This window comes from Mesocricetus auratus, unplaced genomic scaffold (assembly GCF_017639785.1).
Source record: "Mesocricetus auratus isolate SY011 unplaced genomic scaffold, BCM_Maur_2.0 Super-Scaffold_4256, whole genome shotgun sequence".
NCBI classification, from domain to species: Eukaryota; Metazoa; Chordata; class Mammalia; order Rodentia; family Cricetidae; genus Mesocricetus; species Mesocricetus auratus.
The window spans coordinates 68,183,696-68,200,696 of NW_024429182.1; the positions used below are offsets into that span (position 1 = coordinate 68,183,696).

The 17,001-nt window shown below is 42.9% G+C and overlaps 1 protein-coding gene across 1 annotated transcript in view; it reads right to left on the minus strand.

Moving 5' to 3' along the window:
- The window catches only part of LOC101835886 (deleted in malignant brain tumors 1 protein-like), a 121,941-nt gene that overhangs the window by 60,970 nt on the left and 43,970 nt on the right, over positions 1 to 17,001 (minus strand). The window contains 12 exon segments of the mRNA XM_040731272.1: positions 599 to 816; positions 4,449 to 4,602; positions 5,562 to 5,588; positions 6,309 to 6,626; positions 7,475 to 7,692; positions 9,091 to 9,244; positions 10,732 to 10,764; positions 12,342 to 12,374; positions 12,877 to 13,191; positions 14,115 to 14,153; positions 15,083 to 15,400; positions 16,286 to 16,327. Coding sequence (XP_040587206.1) covers positions 599 to 816; positions 4,449 to 4,602; positions 5,562 to 5,588; positions 6,309 to 6,626; positions 7,475 to 7,692; positions 9,091 to 9,244; positions 10,732 to 10,764; positions 12,342 to 12,374; positions 12,877 to 13,191; positions 14,115 to 14,153; positions 15,083 to 15,400; positions 16,286 to 16,327 — 1,869 coding nt within the window.

The following is a 17,001-nucleotide window of genomic DNA, read 5'->3' on the forward strand; positions in this document are numbered from 1 at the left end:
AGACTTGTGAGCTTCTGGGAATTTGGCTGTCTCTGCCTCCCATTTTACAGGGACTAAAGACATGTGCTACTGTACCCAGCTTTGTGGGTTCTGAGGATCTGAACTGAGCCATCTCCTAGCCCGGTATTTTAGAGTCTCAAGTTGGATAACTTACATTAAACACAGAGAGCTCTAGAATGTTCCTGCTCCCTGTTGGGAACCTGAGAGGTACACAAGTGTTCTGGATGGTGTGGTTGAATCCCGTCAGAAGAAAGTAGATTGATAGTTCTACTTGGTGACAGTTCCAGAACAACCTTTCATATTACTTTACTCCTTCCTTTGGGAGGGGAAGGTCTCAGTGGGATTCTCTATCGGCACACATGTATGAGACAGGAGGTCTCAGCCATATGTTTCTAGATGCCTTAGTAGAAGATAGTGACTGTGGGTGGCAGAGCAGGGACAAGGGCTATGACTGGCAGTGTCGATGCCACTCAGTAGCAGAGGTGAGTACATCAGGTGTGGTATAATTTCAGGTGAGAATTTAAAAGCATCTTCTCTCTAAATGGGACAAGACACAGTCAGAGGTAACTTCCTACAAGGTACATGTCAGGGTACCCACCATTCTGCCTTTCATCTTGGTGAACAGTGTTGTACAGAGCATAGAACCCTGTGTTGGTGATCATGGCATCACTTTTAAACACCACTGTCATGGAATTTGAAGAGGAGAGGAATGTGAGTTCTGCCCCAGCACAGACTTTGCCCATGGACAATGAGGCAACTTGCTTTCCATCGAATACTTCAACAAAGTCATAAGGGCACCCATAAATGTCTTCTAGCCTGAGGGGATAAAGTCAGCGTTAATCTCCCCACATCAGACTCCTCCCACCCCCGCTCATCACCTTTAAGAGTCCCCTTGAATATGTTTCTCCCCAACCTTTCCCTCTAGACTGTCCTTGTCTGCCAGATTTCTGTTCCCATCTGGTCTGTTTTGGTGTCCTCCATCCGGAAGCGTTTTTGCCCCTCTTCCCCTTCACCATATGTATCTCCTTTTATATCTCTTACCCCTTAATTTAAGCCCTGTTTTGGGTGGTAGTCAGTATCCACCAGAGACTCACAGAGGAAAATGCCCAGGAAGACCCTGACTGGGGGAGATAATGACATCGTAAAGGGATCTAGTAGGAGGACTCATCTCACCAAGGCCCCAAATGGCCCACATTTTCATTAACCTGGATGACAAGAGAGTTGTGCCAAGCACCCCACATGCTGTCTTCGTCTGCCTTGACCCTAGCATAGTTTTACAGGTATTGATTTATTTGACTTCATTGCACATATCAACTTATCACTACCTGAAAATTTCCACTGAGTTAATGGTTTCTTTCAGAACTGTTTGTCTTTCCAGCTAGATGTAAATTCACATCAATAGAGTCTTATCTATTTTGTTCAACCCAGTCCTAGATAGGAACCCACACAGAATGGGAACAATCAATACACATGGAAAGCACATTGGCACTTATCTAACTTAATAAATATTGCATAGCATGTACCATGATGTGTGTAATTTCTGAACTATAACAAGTAGTCATCTGTGCCTCCATCATAAATTCTCATTGCAAACACACATGGATATATATATATACACACATACCCAATGGACCACATTACACACAAATTTAGTACTAGATTTTTAAATCTGCCATTGTACATCTATCCCAGTGAAGTAAAAACAAACACCTAAAACTAACACATTTTTGTTTTGTTTTATTTTTGAGACAGGGTTTGTCTATATAGCAGTCTGTTCTGGAATTCCCTATGGGCACCAGGTTGCCCTGGACATAGAGATCTTCCTGTCACTGTTTAATAAGTACTGGGATTAAAGGCACCATGCCCAGGGAGAAAAGAACCCTTTTAAAGACAAAAGGAAGTGATACAATTTATGTGCAAAGTACAACAAAGTGGCAGTAACAGATATTGGATTGAAATAGACGCTGTGGCCAAAGCGTTCCCATGCAAAGAGGCCGAGTAAGTCCCCAAGGGGCCTTGGCTTTGATTTGCAACATAACTAGCTGGATTTGAGTTATGTCTTTTAAATGACTGTACTGGGGCTGAGACTCTAGCTCAGTGGTAGAGTGTTTGCGTGGTAATCCTGGAGTTTTGGGTTCAATCCCCAGTGGGAAATAAATGCCTTTTTCTGTATTAAAGAAAGACAATTCCAGCTTAACTAGAAATAGTCAACATAGCTACATAACTAGGCACTTCCCAATGGGGTGGGCCAAATGAGGCAATTCTACAGCTGCAGCCAAGTGAACATTCTCTTGGCTTCACTTCTGTGTGCCTAGGGAGGTTTTCCTCTGCAGTTCTTTAGGGTAGCTCCAGAATGAGTTCTTGTTAGTTACCAGATTCAAGAATCCTTGTTTGCCAAGTCAACTAAAAATGTCACTGTGCCCCAGGTTACCCATTTTCCTCAATCTGAAAAAAATATTACTTCATAAAGCAGGAATGCCTAGTGAGAATGAAATGGTAAAATTTAAATATTGTATAACTCAGAAATACCACCTCTCTTTTGAGAGAGGTCTCTTGTTGACCTGGAGCTCAAGGAGAGATAGGTTTGCCAGCCACTGGGGATCAACCTGTCTCTATCTCCCCAGCAATGATGTTACAGGTACATATTACCACACTTAGCATTTTTACGTGGGTTCTGAGGGTTGGACTCAGATCCTCTTGCTTGCCAGGCAAACACTGCTGACTGACCTATCTCTCCAGCCACCATATAAAGACATAATTTTACCACCTAAATGTGAAGCAAAATTCTGTAGGAATTGCAAAAGAAAAACAAATAAGCCTCAACATAAGTCAGGGCTTCTTGATTTTAGTCTCACAACTGTGCTCATGATGGTACTGGGAAACTCCTCTCTTGGGAGGAGTGGAAGGAGTTGTCTAAATCACAGGACATTTAGCAGGCTGACCTCCATCCACTAGATGGCAGTGCCCCATCCCCAGTTATGATGCTCAAAAATGACCTCAGACCTAGGAAATATCTTGTAGGCAGGTTAATCACCTTTAGTTGAGAAGCCCTTTGTAAAATACTACTACTACTACTACTACTACTACTACTAATAATAATAATAATAATAATGAAGAAGGAGAAGAAGAAGAATTGTATAGCCCAAGAAACAAGATGTAAAAACAATGTATTTAGACTTAAAACCATCAAACTCCAAAATCATCAACTTTCTCCCTGTTCTGGGTAATATATTAAATTGCTCCATAATCAGTGTGCTTTAAAACTATAGGAGGAATTTATGTTTTAATAATTGTGTAGATTACAGGAGACTTGGGGATTACAACTGCTTGGAATAGTGAGCGTGTGGCACGCTCCATGTCACTCCCACACTTTTTACACCTGTAAAGATAATATTCAGATTGTTGACTGCTGTGGCTAATGAATGCAGGTAGAAGGAAATGCCGAGGTTTGGGACATACTGAAAGACAACATCAAAAAGAGAGAATGGCCCTAATGTGGCAGCATAGAAAAATGAAACCATGGTTTCATAGTATCTGGAGAGGTTTTTTTTTCATTAAGAAGTTACCTATATGGGTTTATGCATGTATATGCAGTTGGCCTTCTGTATCTAAAAATTAAACTAAGAGTGACTCAAAAATATTGACATAAAACTAGTGCTGAACATATGCAGACTCTAACTTGTCACTGTATGAAAACAATACAGTATAACAATGATTTGTTGCACATTTACATTGCATTTCTTGGGTGTTCTATGTAACCTGAGATGATTTAAAACACACAGGAAAATGTACAAGGGTTAGATTCAAATTCTATAATAGTTCATATAGAAGATTTAGACTTCTGTGTAGCTGATAGGGAACATGGAGCCAATTCATGAACATCAAGGGACACACACACACATATATATACATATATATAATGCATGTAAATATGGATATGTAAATATACATTAAAACATGATTTTTTCAAATGGATGATGGTTGGAGAAAGAAGCAAGGAGCTCAAGGTACTTGATGGGAGAAATAAATAAAATCCTTCAATTTGTTGAAGTTTCCTAATAGGCACCTGGTATAAACTCTTAAAGGGAAAAGCAACTAGACTTACTTCACATAGTATCTGAGAAAGGTGACCAAACAATGAAACGAGGAAGACTAGATACCCATCTCACAAAAGGAAGAAACTTATATGTGATAGAGCAGGGGCAAGATCTTCAGGTTTGGGCCACCCAGCTAGAGTTCTATGTCTCCATGTCTGTGTGCTCATTGAAATTACCTCAAGGAATAGGATACTGGGATAATTGACAAAAAGACACCTACAACAAAGACTATGGTTTTATGGTCACCTAAAAGGTGTAAGAATTTCCCCCTCATGGTAAGGCATTCCATTTGGGAAATCACAGATTCAAATATAGTCCAGCCATTAAGTATAGAAAGGCAATGCTGCTCACTTCAGGCTTGGGATCGTCAGCTCTATGTTGAACTTCTCAGCTACATGTATCTCCCAGATGCATTCCAGGTCAGTGGGGTAGTTCGTAGGATACCAGGGACTGGAGAAGGAGCCTGAGTGACTTGAAATTACTCCTCCACAAGAGCTACTTCCTTCTGTGAAAGCAGATGAGAGACTTGTGATTGGCATCTTCAGGAATGCACTTGGCATTTTCCAGATGCAGAATCCAGAATTACATTAATCTATACATGGGAATAATAAAAAGAGTTTGCTAGTGAATGCACCTTAGTTTTCCTGCATGCTCACACATCTTAACCCACGTCCCTTTGCCTATCCTTTCTCTCCTCCACATAAAATTCTCTCTTCACCCACGGTGACTTCCTTCTCCTTCATCCTCCTACCCTTCCATGCTCTGCCAGCAGAGAGGATGGTTGGGAATCTGGTTCCATTTGGAAAATGTCACAGCCAGCTCTTGTCTGAGCTACTGTTTTATTTTATTACTGTTGGGGGAGGGGAACAGTGCAGGGCATGGGTTGTGTCTTGGGATCTCCACGCACACAGCACCGTTGTCCTCTGCTTTCGTCCGTTTCCCTCCTACACTGTGCTTCATCATCCCCCGCCCCCACTTCCCCCACTTCTTCCTGGTGCTTTCTTTCTTCAGTTGGCTCTCACTTCTGCTCTCCTATTACATAAATTCCACAACTCTCTCTATTTCCTATCTCTTTTTAAAACTCACCCTCCTCTCTTATAACCCCCCATTTACTCTCACAGCCTACAAATGCACACATATAAACACACATGTGTATGCACTTCTTTTCCAACTTCACATCCCACTAAGGGTTAATGTGCAGGGACTATAAAGAATTACCTTTTCATTTATGCTGCACGTTAGAATCACATGGGAGCTTGACTATTACTGGTGACTATGAGTGGCTCTCAAGGTTCTGATTTGACCAGTCAGTCTTGGAAACAGCTGATGTACTGGAAATCTCAGTATTTCCCTGGGTAACTCTAGTGTGCAGCCAGAATTGGAAATCACTACTCTGGTCCCTGTCTTGGTCAGTACACATATTTCTCAACCTTTAAAAGATGAAATTTGCAGTGTTGGACTTACCTTGGGGTGAAGGAGTCACCTCTGCATCTGCATGAACAGGAAATAAATGGGTTTAGGGAATTTAAATTTAATTCCATGGGGACAAAGAAATCTTAATTTTTCTAATGTGGGCATGTCTCAAGCCAACAGGCTTCACACTAACATGCAAGCATATAGATATAGTATTTCCTGGGAAAGCAGTTTCACATCTGGTGAAGGTACAGATGCAGACAATAGGAAAAGCCAACTAGGTGTCCCTGGGTGGCTGTTTTCAGAACAGTCAGACTCAGCACTCCCTGTCTACCTTGCTGAAGGGGTGTTCCTCCTGTAAATTTACCAGTTCTAGACTCCCCTAGGAGACAAACCTCTAGGCTTGTTTAAGAAGTTTCTAGATTAGGTTTATTGAGGTGGAAAGACCCACTCTAAGTGTGGGCAGCACCATTGTATGGGCTGAAGTCCCAGACTGCATGGAAAGAAGCAAGTTCAGTGCCAGCATCCATCTGTCTCTGCTTCCTGCTTCAATACAATATGACTAGCGTCTCAAGCTCCATTCTCCATGACTTCTCTGCCAGTGTAGACTGCACTTGAACTATGAGTCAAAACCAACCCTTCCTTCTGTAAGTTGCTACTGTCAGGTATTTCGTTTGCACTTTGAGAAAAGTAACCAATATGGTCATTTTCAATAGAGTCACATCCCCGCTCTGTCCATGGCTTTTATCCATCACTAAGCTACCTCACTGAAAGAACTCATTATGGGAGGCACAGTACCTGAGCAGATAACTCCAGCATCCTCGTGGTGGCCACAGTTGTGGTCTAACCAGGCAGAGCTGGGACACTGGCCGAAGTGGCTCTCCTTTCCTGAACACTGAATGTTGTCCAGGAGGATGTTTCCAGAGCCCGGGCCAAAGTAGGCACTTCCAGGAGCAGCAACGGCATGGCCACACCCCAGTTGTCTGCACACGACCTCAGCTTCATTCATGTCCCACAAGTCGTCACACACAGTGCCCCAGGCCCCCTGATGGAGGACCTCAACACGTCCTGAGCACTGCCCAGAGCTGCCTGCCAGCCGCAGCACTAGTCTGTCTTCTACACAAAGGAAGATTTGTTTTTGAGCATGGGAAGGTTTATGTAAGAAGTGACTCCCAGAGGCTGTGCCATGGCCAAGGCTAACACTACATAAACCCTTGTGGTTGTCTTGATTCCATATGAAACCCAAGGGTTATAGAGCAGGACAGAAACTGGGGTAGAATCTCATTCTACTGCTGTCCCTTACTTGGCAATTACTTCATCTCTCTGAGTTGGTTCCTCGTTTGTAAAGTGAGGAATATAACAAGAGGTTATCCCAGAGGCCCTTGGGATGAGTCGGTGACAGCACACATATAAGACACACAGAACATACCCAGAAAGGAATTTCTTTCCTCAGAGACAAGCAAGCCAAAGCTTCAGAAGGAGCTTACTAATTATCTGGCTTCCCTGGCAACCACAAAGAATTATTGAACTTTCCTGCAAGGGGAACCTGAACATCAAAAAATCCCACAACTGACAGGCAGTGTCCCTCTGCAACGACTGGCTACAAGACCAGGCCTAAAAGGAGTCTCCAAGCCTCTAGTTGGGGTGACTCTATGATTTAGGGCATGCTGGGTTTGAGCTGGATCAACAGGTAGAGGGAGTGCAATCTCCTGGAGAGCAGAGCTTCTACACTTCAGAACCCTGGACAGTTCCCTAAATGCTTATTGCCTAGGATGCAGCTGCCTGGTCTTTTACAACTGTCCTTTGCAGTTTGTTTGTTTGTGTTTTTCAGAATCTACTTTACCTTCTTACTGCCACTTGATACCTAGCCCTCATTGTGAGAAAACATAGTCCCTCGTGTAAATAGGAGAGTGAGGTTAGAAATTGTTCTCTATTACATCCCCAAAGACAACCAAGCTTCCTACCTGACTCCCTTCCATCTTGTGAAACTGCATTGAAAAAAGCATAAAAACCAGTATTTGTTGTCATATAATCACTTCGGAACACCACAGTCAAGATGTCTGAGGAGGAGAAAAATACCACAGCTGATGGGGCACAGAACTTCCCCATGGAGAGTGATGCAATTCTGGGGCCATCAAAGATCTCAATTGAGTCATAGGGACATCCAAGGATATCTTCCAGGCTGGGGGAATAAAAGCTGGGAATTAGTGGCACAGTACCAAGATCCTCAGTATCAATGCCCCAAACTGTGACTATCTCAGAACATGAAGTATTCATTAGCTTTCCCAAATGCTGTATCAGGACTCTATTTTCTTTGCCTGGGGAGTATGTGAAGCTTATTATTACAGCTTTGCCATGAGTTTTAAAACCATAGTGGTTCTGACCAGCCTCAGAGGTAATATAGCTTAGGATTTGTGATTGCTGTTTGTTTGGGTTTAAAGCAAGTTCGAATTGACAGCCTTGACACAGTTGTGGCTGAACTATGACTCAGTGCATGGCTGAGGCTGGCTTATCATGGAATCTAATGGTCTTGCTCTATTGCAGCATGGTGTGTACTATGTGCAAGAAGAAAGACCTTGTGAAGATTTTGCTGGGAGAAAACCTTTGGTGAGGAATGGGGGCTTCAGCATCAGACAGACCAGCACTCCTGTCAATGTGCTAGTTAGTTACTCTCCACAATATCATTTTCCTCCTCTCTAATGAGGATGAGACATCTGTAGGCTATAATGATGCCAGAACATGACAGAGCCGCCTAGAAGCATCTAGCCTAGGGGCTGTGGAGATAGCTCAGTTGGTAAAGTGTTTGTCATGAAACATGGAAACCTGACTTTAATCCCCAGAACCAAAAGGAAATTCTGGTTGTGGTGACTTTCCTTACTTCAAGAATTCAAGGCCCGTGAGAGATCTTCTCTTGAAGAACAAGGTAGACAGTGTCTGAGAAATGACACCTGAAATGACCTTTGATCTCTACAATGCTGACAGGTACACATACACATAGAAGAAGCATGTATTTCATGGTCTGGACGCAGTCAGCATTCTAAAACGTTAGCTGTTACTTTATGTCATGGTGAGGAAAAGTTGGCAGTAACTATGAAACACTGTTCTTTGTGCCACAGGAGAGGCAACAGCTCTTCCATCTCCTTTCCCTTTGGGGGACACTTAGAAAATGCACAACTCAAGCCTGGAATAGTTGGCTAACATGTGTCTTAGGAAAATCTCTTAACATTTGTATAAACTATAAATGAGCAAAAAGGCTAGCCTGAAAGGACATATATTGGTGCCTAGTGTATAAGGTCAAAGGTTTTGAGCATTTAGGGAATATTTTTAGAAAAAATTTATCAAAAGACAAACCATCAAAGGAGAGCTGTGTCAAATATGTTGACAAATGATTTGCTGCATTTTTCTAGCTAGCAGAGACCTACCAGACACCACTACAAAAATAATTCAGACTTGAACTTGGAGACAGTGTAGTGGTTTTTGCTCCTATGTTTTCTTCTCACCAAAGGAAACATCTTTACCAGAGCCGAACAAACTGATATTCTCACTCCATTAAACTCTCTCTTTAAAACTGGTTTCTTACTTCAAATTCGGAATCATGAGTTCTATGCGTAAGTTTTTCTCTACATGGATCTCCCAAACACATTGGATGTCTGTTGGATAGTTTTCTGGGTACCGTGGACTGGAAAATGAACCAGAGAGACTGGAAATGACCCCTCCACAAGAGTTACTTCCTCCTGAAACAAGAAAAAGGATGTCAAGTGGGAGCCACATGGTGTCATTAGGTGATCTTAGAAATGACCAGCACACAGACAATGTGGTCAAGAAAGAAAAGTCAAGTGTAGTCAGGTGGCATTTGGCCTGGGTGAGCTGACACTTAGTTTAGCATCTCTTGGGAAGCTATTGGATCTACTTCTGATGACTAAAAAGCATCACTGTGTGAGTTCCCATCTTTCCCTCTGCTCCCATTATCTGCAAGGAGATGTCACACATTCTCTCTGCTTACTGCATCTCTCCTTTCCGAAATGGAAAGAATCTTTGTTTTCTGAAAGAAAGATGAGGATCTATATTATGAGAGACTAGGAAGGGGTGCAGAGAGATAGGCTGTCTGTCTTGTGTAAGAGGGAACACTGAGGAGGTCTGTGGAGTAGAGCAAGAGGCTGTAAAATGACTGAGGTCTGATGAAGCAGGGAGGGGAGGGACATTGGTCAGAGTTGGGATCTTATGACTGGGGTGTTCTCTCAGTACCCTGTCATCACCTGCTGGATCGTGTTTGTTTGCTGTAACTCAGTGTATTCAGACTGAATATTTGGGGATTTATAAAAGTTAAACAAGAAGACAAAGATCTAATTCTTCCATCGTCATCCTCATCCTCATTTCAGCATGAGTAGGTACAACTCTGCATAGGTATACAAGGCAGAGTGCTGTCTAAATGAGTAGCTAACTGGAAATTATCAAATTATCTTGGAGGATCTTGAAAACACAACACATTTCATTGATTTTATACCTAAATATTACTGAGTTGCTCAACTTCCCTTCTTTTTGCCACTAGGACCATTTTGTAATCTTTGTAGGTCCCACGGGTTCCTAATCTTGCTTAAGACAGTTGCTGGGTGCTGCTTCCAGACATCTTACATTTCTGTCACTAATCACACTCTGGGGTGGGAGGAGGGATCCAATCCAGGGTGTTGTGCAAATGCTCTCTACCACAGAGTCAATTCCCCAGTCCCTTTTGTGGAGACAAAGTTTCATTGTGTAGCCAAGGATGGCTCTGAACTCAAAAACCCTCCTGTCTATACCTCTCAAGTGAGGAGATAACAGATGTATGCCACCATACTCCACTGGTAATTCCATGCTCCACTGATTGCATCTATAGGTTACAATACCAGGGTCAAGACACACATGCATGGCAAAGGAGAAAAAACCAGGTGTCTATGAGAATCCACTACAGGGATGTCCTAAACAAGACAGGCTAAGTGTGGGTCAGATGAACTATAGAACTACATTCCGTCATTTTGTTGACCTCTTACCTACTTTGTCCTGGGAAGACCCATAGTCTTCCTTTCTCACATGCTACTCCTAATAAACAGTCAACACTTACAGAGTGGCAGCAGGAGAGTAAGCCCTCACCCACATATGCCAGTGGCCCTTTAGTGCTACGTCCACGATATTGCCTAAAATCTGCTGATGTGGAATTACCATTTCAAGAAAAAAAAGTGACTACCTGATATTGGATCCTGTGAAGCTGGAGGAGGACCTGGAAGGGATAAAAGAAGATAGCAATGACATTCGGGGGAACTCTTTAGTCCCATCTACAATTTAGTGCATGGTAAGGGGTTTCTTTGGAAACATCAGTGTATTTTAGTGCAAACTTAGAAGAGTCTGGAGCTGCTAATCGAACATTTTCTATGGTTCTATGGCCGGTCAAAACCACCCAGTACTTGGACATGCCTCTTATCACCGGATGAGGACTACACCCCCTCCCTTGATCCTGAGTGGGCTCTGCAACCGCTTTCAACAGTAGGATATGGCAGAAGCTATGCTGTGTCTTAAGGAACTATTGAGATCTACTTCCTGTTGCCAGGATGATGCTTACTCCTACAATATCACAGTATTTTACCTACTGAAGAAACTTCCTGAAAGAGAAGAGGACCCATCTTCCCAGCTGCACCCACGAAGGCACCAATCATGTAAGCGAAGTTATCCTGAGCTCTTCAAACCAGCACTCAGGCAAATGACATGGAGACCCTACCTTGATGTTCTGAGGAGCAGAAGAATCCCAAGCTGAGCCCTGCTCCAAACCTAGAGAACCATGGCATATATCTAAATGTAGCTGTTTTAAAGCTAAATTTTGGGACAACAATGGAAAACCAGCATGGCTCCTTCTTCTTTTCTTTGTCATGCATACAATTTACATGAAATGAACAAACTACAGGCAAGCCTGCATTTGAATAGCTACTGCTGGAGTTGGGGGTTTAGCTCAAAGGTGGAGTGCTTGCCTAGCAAGCACAAGACCTTGGATTCAGTCCTCCAGCCTGAGAAATTAAAAAGAAACCAATATTCTTGACCTTAACCATTGTCCTTTAGCTTTAAACAGTATTTTTCTTACCCATAACCCCAACACATAAGCTAGCCTTGCGTTGGGACACCAAGCACTTATCAAAATCTTCTCCAGCTAAATGCCATGAGAGATACTTCTTTCAATGACCTGTGACTTATGTACTCTCTTCAGTGGAAGGGGATAATCCAGGTACATTCAAAGAGAAAGTTCCAGTTTTCGTCAAGCTAAATATTACAAGATGTCTGACCACCCTGCCGGAGAGACAATGTGAAGAGGTCCTAGGACAGGAAAAGGAAGGGGGCCCATTACTAAAGCTCCCCCTAATAAATGACTGTGGGTAGGGTAACTGTGTATAGAGATGTGTGGCTGTGCAGGAGAGAGCTATAGTTATGTACAGAGAGATGTGTAACTATGTAATAAAGAGATGTAACTATGTAGAGAGATTGTCAAAAAAATGAGAGTATACAAGTTGAAGTAAAAGAGAATGTTACCATCAGGACAGTGTTTCCTTATTTATCCCTCAAATAGAAAAAGCTGGCCTTGCCACAATCACAAATTTTTTTTTTGCATACTCTGAAGGTGGTCTTGGAGCAAGCTCTCCAAAAGACCCTGGTATAGAAAAGAAATATTTTCTAAGTTCCTCGCTGTTCTGAAAAGGCTTTCTTTTTGTTGCCCTGGGAGCTGGCCTCCTGCGCTGTAACAGGTACTGTTATTATGGTTGTTTTTCCTGGATAGAAAATTCCTTCAACCAGGAGGGCAGTTGACATACCTACCTGGAGGCATGGGTGGAGGGAGGCCATCTGAATCTGCACACACAAAGAAAAGCAACAGTCTCTTTGATAAGTTCAAAGGGTGAGGTGACAAGAGGTAGATGGTGACTAAAAGGGGCAGGTTCATGACCTTTCTTCAGAAACCAGCTACTAAAACTGTCATTTGGACACTCTCATCTAGGGAAGTCCTTGGTTTAGAAAACTTAGCATAGCCACCAAGTCAGTTATGTCTCATGGTGGGTAGAGCTAGGTACTCTAATATAAAATTCCTGGGACTCTCGTTAGAGTGCAGACTCCTGAGCTCCTTTCCAAGCCTACTCAGGTATAGTTTCTTAGGAGAGGTACAGAATCTTTACTGTAATGCCCCAGAGTGATGTCTGTGGATAACCTGGACTTCCCATATGCCACCAGGAGCTACTCTTGACAGGATAGGTGCCTGACCCAGGACCTAGTCCTGAGAGGTTGCTTTGAATGGAAAATGTAACCCAGCAAGAACAGTTTCAAACTGTCTTTATATGCATAGGAATAAGATGGATACCTGAGCAAATAACACCAGCGTCCTCATGGTGGCCACAGTTGTGTTCCGACCATCCCGAATGTGGACACTGGCCTAGGTAATGCTCCATCCCAGAACACTGAAGGTTGTCCAGGAAGATGTCTCCAGATCCCGGGCCAAAGTAAGCCTCACCAAGACTAGAAATAGCCTGACCACACTCTAGCTGGCGGCATACAACCTCAGCTTCATTTGAACCCCACAGGTCATCACACACAGTGCCCCAGACTCCCTGGTGAAGGATCTCCACACGCCCTGAGCACCGACTGGAGCCACCCACCAGGCGAATCTCTGGCCGTTCTCCTGTAGACAGAGATGCGGTGTGAGTTCCCACCCCCATGCCCTCACCTAGAATGTAGCAGTACCAGGCTCGGTGCACGGTTAGGGTGGGATCTCGGACATTGACCCTCATGTTTACCATGGGTTTCTGAGTTGCAGTTTGTGGGGGTTGCAGCGAATTTTGTTTCAACAGAATATTTTGTTTCCCATGCAATCCACTGATGGTACAGACATAGACCCTTAGGGAGCTTGAGTTTATTCACTAGTGAAATATATACATCAGTACAACGCTTTATTCCACACTATAATAATACAACAAAGGGGAGGGAAAAGATAATGACGATGATAATGTTAGAGGATAATGACAGACAGGAAGAGCCTGCGTAAAACCTCCTTAAAATGTGAGAAGGAGCTAACTGGTCAGTGGAAGAGCCAATGAAGATCCTTTGGACCAGAGAGAAGAGCACGGCAAGGAGCCCTAAGGGGCCATGCCACTTCTGTGTGTACCTTTCTCTTGGTGCTATGATACTGAGGCAAATGGTCAAACACGCAACCCATTTGTCAGGGACTATGTTTTACAAAGGGCATGCAAAAACATAAAATGATGGATACATACGTGAACACACATACATATGCATACAACACAGCACATGTTAAAAAAAATACAAAATTCTAGCCATTTTCCTAGTGGCATTCTGTAACGAATGGGGTGAGGGGTTGGGGGCTAGTGGGGGGCGGGAGAGGAGGGAGGGTGAAAGAGCTGAGATTGATATGTCAAGCAAGCTTGTTTCTAATTTAAATAAAATTAAAAAATTGAAAAAAATAAAGCATGAAGTTAAATAACAAAAAGAAGAAGAAAAATAAGTGAACTTAGAGGTGAAAGGTCAAATCGCTCAAGGATGAAGTCAAGAGTAGCTGATATTTAACTGTCCCCTATTAAAGACACCACTGACCTGGAACTTCCAACAGAGGTTTTTCAGCATCTGTAAGAAAAACAAATAGGTCAACATTTGTAAGAACTCCAGGTTTTAATAACAGAAGATGAAGTTTCAGTATACTCTCACACTAATTTATTAATCTATTATCTACCCCTTTAAATAACATGGTATCAGGAAAGCAAAATTTATCAGTAGGTCTAAACTAAGCTTCTTTCTGGGGTTTTAGCTTGCTATAGCAGTGAGAGAGAAAGGACAGATGTAAAAGGTTGAGGTTTGAATGATGTCTGCTCTCTGGAGCCTGAGTCTATTTACTGGTGAAACATGCATTAGTAAGATACATTATTCCACACAGGCAGCTCTGGACAGCACACCCGTTCTGAAAACAATGACTGATTCTTTCAAGTCACATCTGGGATTGCAGCTGTTTGCTTAAAAGTATCACATTGTCAGACAGGGATATCGGCAGACATTCCAGAGGGAACTTATTTACTTACAATTACGTGTTGGTACACGGTTCATGTATAAATAAGGGTAATTAAAAATGTCACAGGCAATTGAAATTACACACACACACACACACACACACACACACACACACACACACACACACAAACTCGTTTCTCCATGCCATAACTAAGGAGAATGATGAGATGTGAACTTCTTTGTCAGGTACTAAGCCAGAGCTTTGTCAAAAATATCTTTGCTGCAAGAGAGCAGTCAGTCTCCTAGCACCCTAAGTGAATAGGCAGAGGCACTAAAAACTTAGATGCTGTGCAGGTGCCGTCTGGAAGCTCACCACGGCTCTGAGAGCCAGCCCATGCTTCCCTGGCCTCTGGGCAGCAGGCTGCCTCTTGTAACAAACATTATCATTTCAGCTCCCAAACGCTTCCTGTATTCAGACACATACCCTGCATGTTTCAGCAAAGCACGCACTGCTAATGATTACTGACAAAGGAGAAAATTAGAAAGTGTACCTGAACAGATGACACCAGCGTCCTCATGGTGGCCACAGTTGTGATCTGACCAGCCGGAATGGGCACACTGACCCAGGAAGTGCTCCACCCCAGCACACTGGAAGTTGTCTAGAAAGATATCTCCTGAACCAGGGCCAAAGTAGGCCTTGCCAAGGGCAGACACACCCTGACCGCACCCCAGCTGTCTGCATACGACCTCAGCTTCATTCAGGTCCCACAGGTCATCACACACAGTGCCCCAGACTCCCTGGTGAAGGATCTCCACACGCCCTGAGCACCGATTGGAGCCACCCACCAGCCGTAGCTCTGGCCAGTCCCCTGCAGACAGAGACCTGAGTAACTATTGTCATCTGGGAACATGATACCTTTCCATGAGATGGCTGAGCTGCCCTCTCCTACATTCTATTAGATAAAGAAAACCTGCTAGAGTTAGTCAACTGGTCAACCCCAGCTGGCGTGTGATAAACCACAAAGACTGTCAACAGCATCTAGCTCATACAAAATCCACTGATTGCTATCTGTTATGTCAGAAGCACGCACAAATACATTTGAGCTAAATGCAGAAAAATATGAGATTTGTACACAGAACTGATTTTTGTGAGGAGCTCTCAAGTGTCACTTCTATGGTAGCTCAAGGTTATGCGGCAGGGTCTTAGCATGCCTGTGAAGGGACTGAAAGTTTATCTGTGATGGAACTGAAAGTAGAAAAATCAGAAGGACTCCCTGAACTCGACTCATGGAAGCCAACAGGTCTGTCTGTACAAGACCCTCCCCACCCTCTGCTTCTGAAGTGCCTTTTTTTCCTCTTGTTCTAGTTCATTGCCTGTGGGATGGCTCTAAGCCTCTGCCTATTTTGGAAAAATCAATCAGTATTTTATGTGGGAGGCAAAGTGAACTGTACCTGGGTCAGGCTTGGGAAGAAGTGAGATTCTCCCACTGGAAATATTTGTAGGCTGTGCAGCATTTGAGAGCTCTGAAGGACACAAAAGCAAAACTAAACAATAACAACAACGAAACAGGCGGTGAGAGCAAGAAGATTCTAGGAGTTTATAATGGTCCTAAATGCTAGGGTAGAGTCAATTGGTCCATTTGCAAACACATGGACTGTGTGTAGGTCTAGTACCCACGTATAAAGCAGGTACAGAGATGGGCGCTGAAAGAAAAGGACACTTGGTACTCAGATGAATACATTCTGGGACTTACTTGGTTTTTCTGTTACCATCTTGGAAGCTGCTGTAGGGATGGCTGTGGAGACAAGATGATACCTTGAAGGGAGGATTTGGGAAGCCAAGAGGAGCATCCTCACTCAGATCAGTCTTCACTAACACCCAGGTTCCCACTGATTCTTTCGCTTTGTCACTTATGTAATAAGGAACGTCCTAAGTCAGATCCTCTCTTCCCATGGATCTTATGTTGCTCACAGGTATGAAATGACACACCCTTCTGCCTCCTCACCAAAAATATAACTACATAATTTGTGCTAGAATGCAAACATTCATAGACCATATCTTTCTTGGAGGACCCCCCCCACTTTATTTTCTTCTTGTAATGGTTAGTTTAACTTCAACTCAATTTTCCTTGTAAAGATCTTTCCATCTCCCAAATTAGCTTTATTTTTAGATATTATATTTTTAGAAGCTATTATAAATGGGATTGTTTTCACGATCTCTTCTCAATATGTTTGTTATTGGTATGTAGAAAGTGTGTGTGTGTGATTTTCATTAGTTGAATTTTATGTGTCATTTCACTAAAAATCTTGATCATTTCTAGGAGTTTTCTTTTGACACTATTGTGATCTTATGTATGATGTCAAAACACCTACAAATAGAGACAATTTAATCTCTTCTTTTCCTATTTATATCCCTGTAATTCCCTTTTCTCATCTTATTGTTCTAGTTAGTGCTTCAAAAAATGGGGAA